The sequence below is a fragment of the Arabidopsis lyrata genome (assembly GCF_000004255.2).
Source record: "Arabidopsis lyrata subsp. lyrata unplaced genomic scaffold ARALYscaffold_19, whole genome shotgun sequence".
In the NCBI taxonomy this organism is placed as follows: Eukaryota; Viridiplantae; Streptophyta; class Magnoliopsida; order Brassicales; family Brassicaceae; genus Arabidopsis; species Arabidopsis lyrata.
Window position 1 is genome coordinate 103,382 of NW_003302538.1, and position 2,294 is coordinate 105,675.

A 2,294-nucleotide genomic window follows, 5' to 3' on the forward strand; every position below is an offset into this window, starting at 1 on the left:
TGGCTTTCTTGAGTTTAAGGACCTTCCCGGGTGCATTATGATCTTCAAGACCCGGTGGTGGCTTCATGTAGACTTCTTCTTCAAGTTCTCCTTGAAGGAAGGCATTCTTAACATCCATTTGCCAAAGTTCCCACTCCAAGTTGGTAGCTAGAGAGAGAACCACTCTAACCGTATGGAGCTTTGCGACCGGGGCAAACGTATCCAAGTAATCCACCCCATACGTTTGAGTGAACCCTCTTGCAACAAGCCTAGCTTTGTAGCGTTCAATGTCCCCATTGCACTTGTACTTGATGGTGAAGACCCACTTGGATGTCACCGCTCTCTTGCCTTTAGGTAACTCTCCTTCTTCCCAAGTATGGTTATGTTCCATAGCTTGTCTTTCGGCGGCTATAGCTTCTCTCCATACTTGATGTTGGATAGCTTCTTCATAGGTTTGAGGAATCCAATGTTGATCAATTTGTCCAAGGAAGACTTGATGTTCCTCGGGAAAGTGAGCAATGGTACACACGGCTTGAATAGGATGAGCCACGGCTTGACTATTGTAGTAAACCCGAGTGTTCTTCCAATTTGATGGAGGGAACTTCTGTCTTTGACTTCTTCTTAGGGCTATAGGAGCTTTTTGGGATGTAGAGCCTTCATTATGATCCGATGTAGACAAATTCTCCTCTTCGGATAAAGTAGTCTCTTCCTCATGATCACTTGGAATCTCTTCCTCTTCAAGATTGTCTTCTTGAATATTTTCTTCTTCTTGTAAATGTTCTTCTTCCTCATGTTGTGATGTTTCTTGTTGTTGAGTGGGCTCCGGATTAGGATTTGATGAGTTGGTGTGACTTTGAGAGTTGCTTACACCAAGTCTTTCCAAGATAATTCGGAGGTTGCTAGCTCTATCCGAAGGTGAATGGGTGAGATCTTGAATGTCTTCCCAATTCTTTTCTTCATAGTAGCCTTTACCCTCAACAAACTTCACATCTCTTGAGACAAGAACTTTCCTTGTTTCCGGTATATAGCACTTGTATCCTTTTTGTGTGATTGAGTACCCGATAAACATGCCCTTGACACTCTTAGGTTCGAGTTTGTTTCTTTGTTCACCTATAAGGACAAAGCAAACACAACCAAACACACGTAAGTGATTGATAGACGGTTTATTCTTGTTAAGTACCTCAAAGGGAGAGGAATCTTGTAGGATCTTGGTTGGTGTCCGGTTGATCAAGTAGCAAGCTAGGACCACCGCATCACTCCAAAAACGTTTAGGAACATTGGTGTGGAACATCATCGATCTTGCCACTTCCATGAGATGCCTATTCTTCCTCTCCGCTACTCCGTTTTGTTGTGGTGTATAAGGGCAGCTTGTTTGATGGATTATCCCGTGCTTGGCCAAATGTTGCTTGAAGGCATGACTTGTATATTCACCACCATTATCGGACCTAAAGATTTTGATCTTGGCATTGTAATGGTTAGTGACATAGTTTTGAAAGTTGATAAAAGCCTCAAGAACTCTATCTTTAGAAGGTAACAAAGTTAACCAAGTATATTTAGACTTCTCATCAATGAATGTGACAAAGTATTTCTGATTTTCTCTAGATAAACAAGGTGAAGTCCAAACATCCGAATGAACCAAATCAAAACAATTCTCATAAATAGTATTAGACTTGGGAAATACGGATTTGCAATGTTTACCAAGGATACAAGCCTCACATTCATTATTCTTAAAGGAAATACTTGGTAACAAAAGACCTAAAGCACGAGAATGAGGATGTCCTAATCTAGCATGCCAAATAGCATTATTCGCATTAACAAGAATTGAGCTAAAGTGAGAAGATAGAGGAGTAGAAAGCTTTGTATCTTCAAGAACATAAAGACCATCCTTTGTACCTCCATGACCAAGCACTCTACTAGTCTCAATATCCTGAAAATGAACATCATTAGGACCAAAGATAGCATAGCAATTAAGATCGGTAGTAGCTTTCTTAACGGATAACAAGTTAGAAGTGAAGGTAGGCATATAGAAAGCTTTAGACTTTTTGCTAAACAATTCTAAATCTCCTACTCCTTTAACCGGAATCTTATCACCATTAGCAATTATGACATTTTGATAGTAAGGTTTTGCTTATCTAACATGTATCAATCCCTAATACACATGCCATTGTAGTATATTAGGTTATCAATCCAATCTCAGTGTGACTGCAAGCATTCAAGATATGGAACCAGAAAGCAAATAAGTCAAGCCAATTGTGACAGGGTCCCGTGTGTCTCTATTGATCCTAGCAACCAATTTAACATGCAAATACCGGATT

At 40.1% G+C, this 2,294-nt stretch overlaps 1 protein-coding gene across 1 annotated transcript in view; it reads right to left on the reverse strand.

Moving 5' to 3' along the window:
- Window positions 1-1,867: 1,867 nt before the first annotated feature.
- LOC110226857 overlaps window positions 1,868-2,294 on the reverse strand; it is a 9,742-nt gene continuing 9,315 nt past the window's right edge. The window contains exon 2 of the mRNA XM_021019667.1: window positions 1,868-1,906. Coding sequence (XP_020875326.1) covers window positions 1,899-1,906 — 8 coding nt within the window. The 3' untranslated portion in view covers window positions 1,868-1,898. The remainder of the gene's footprint in view (window positions 1,907-2,294) is intronic.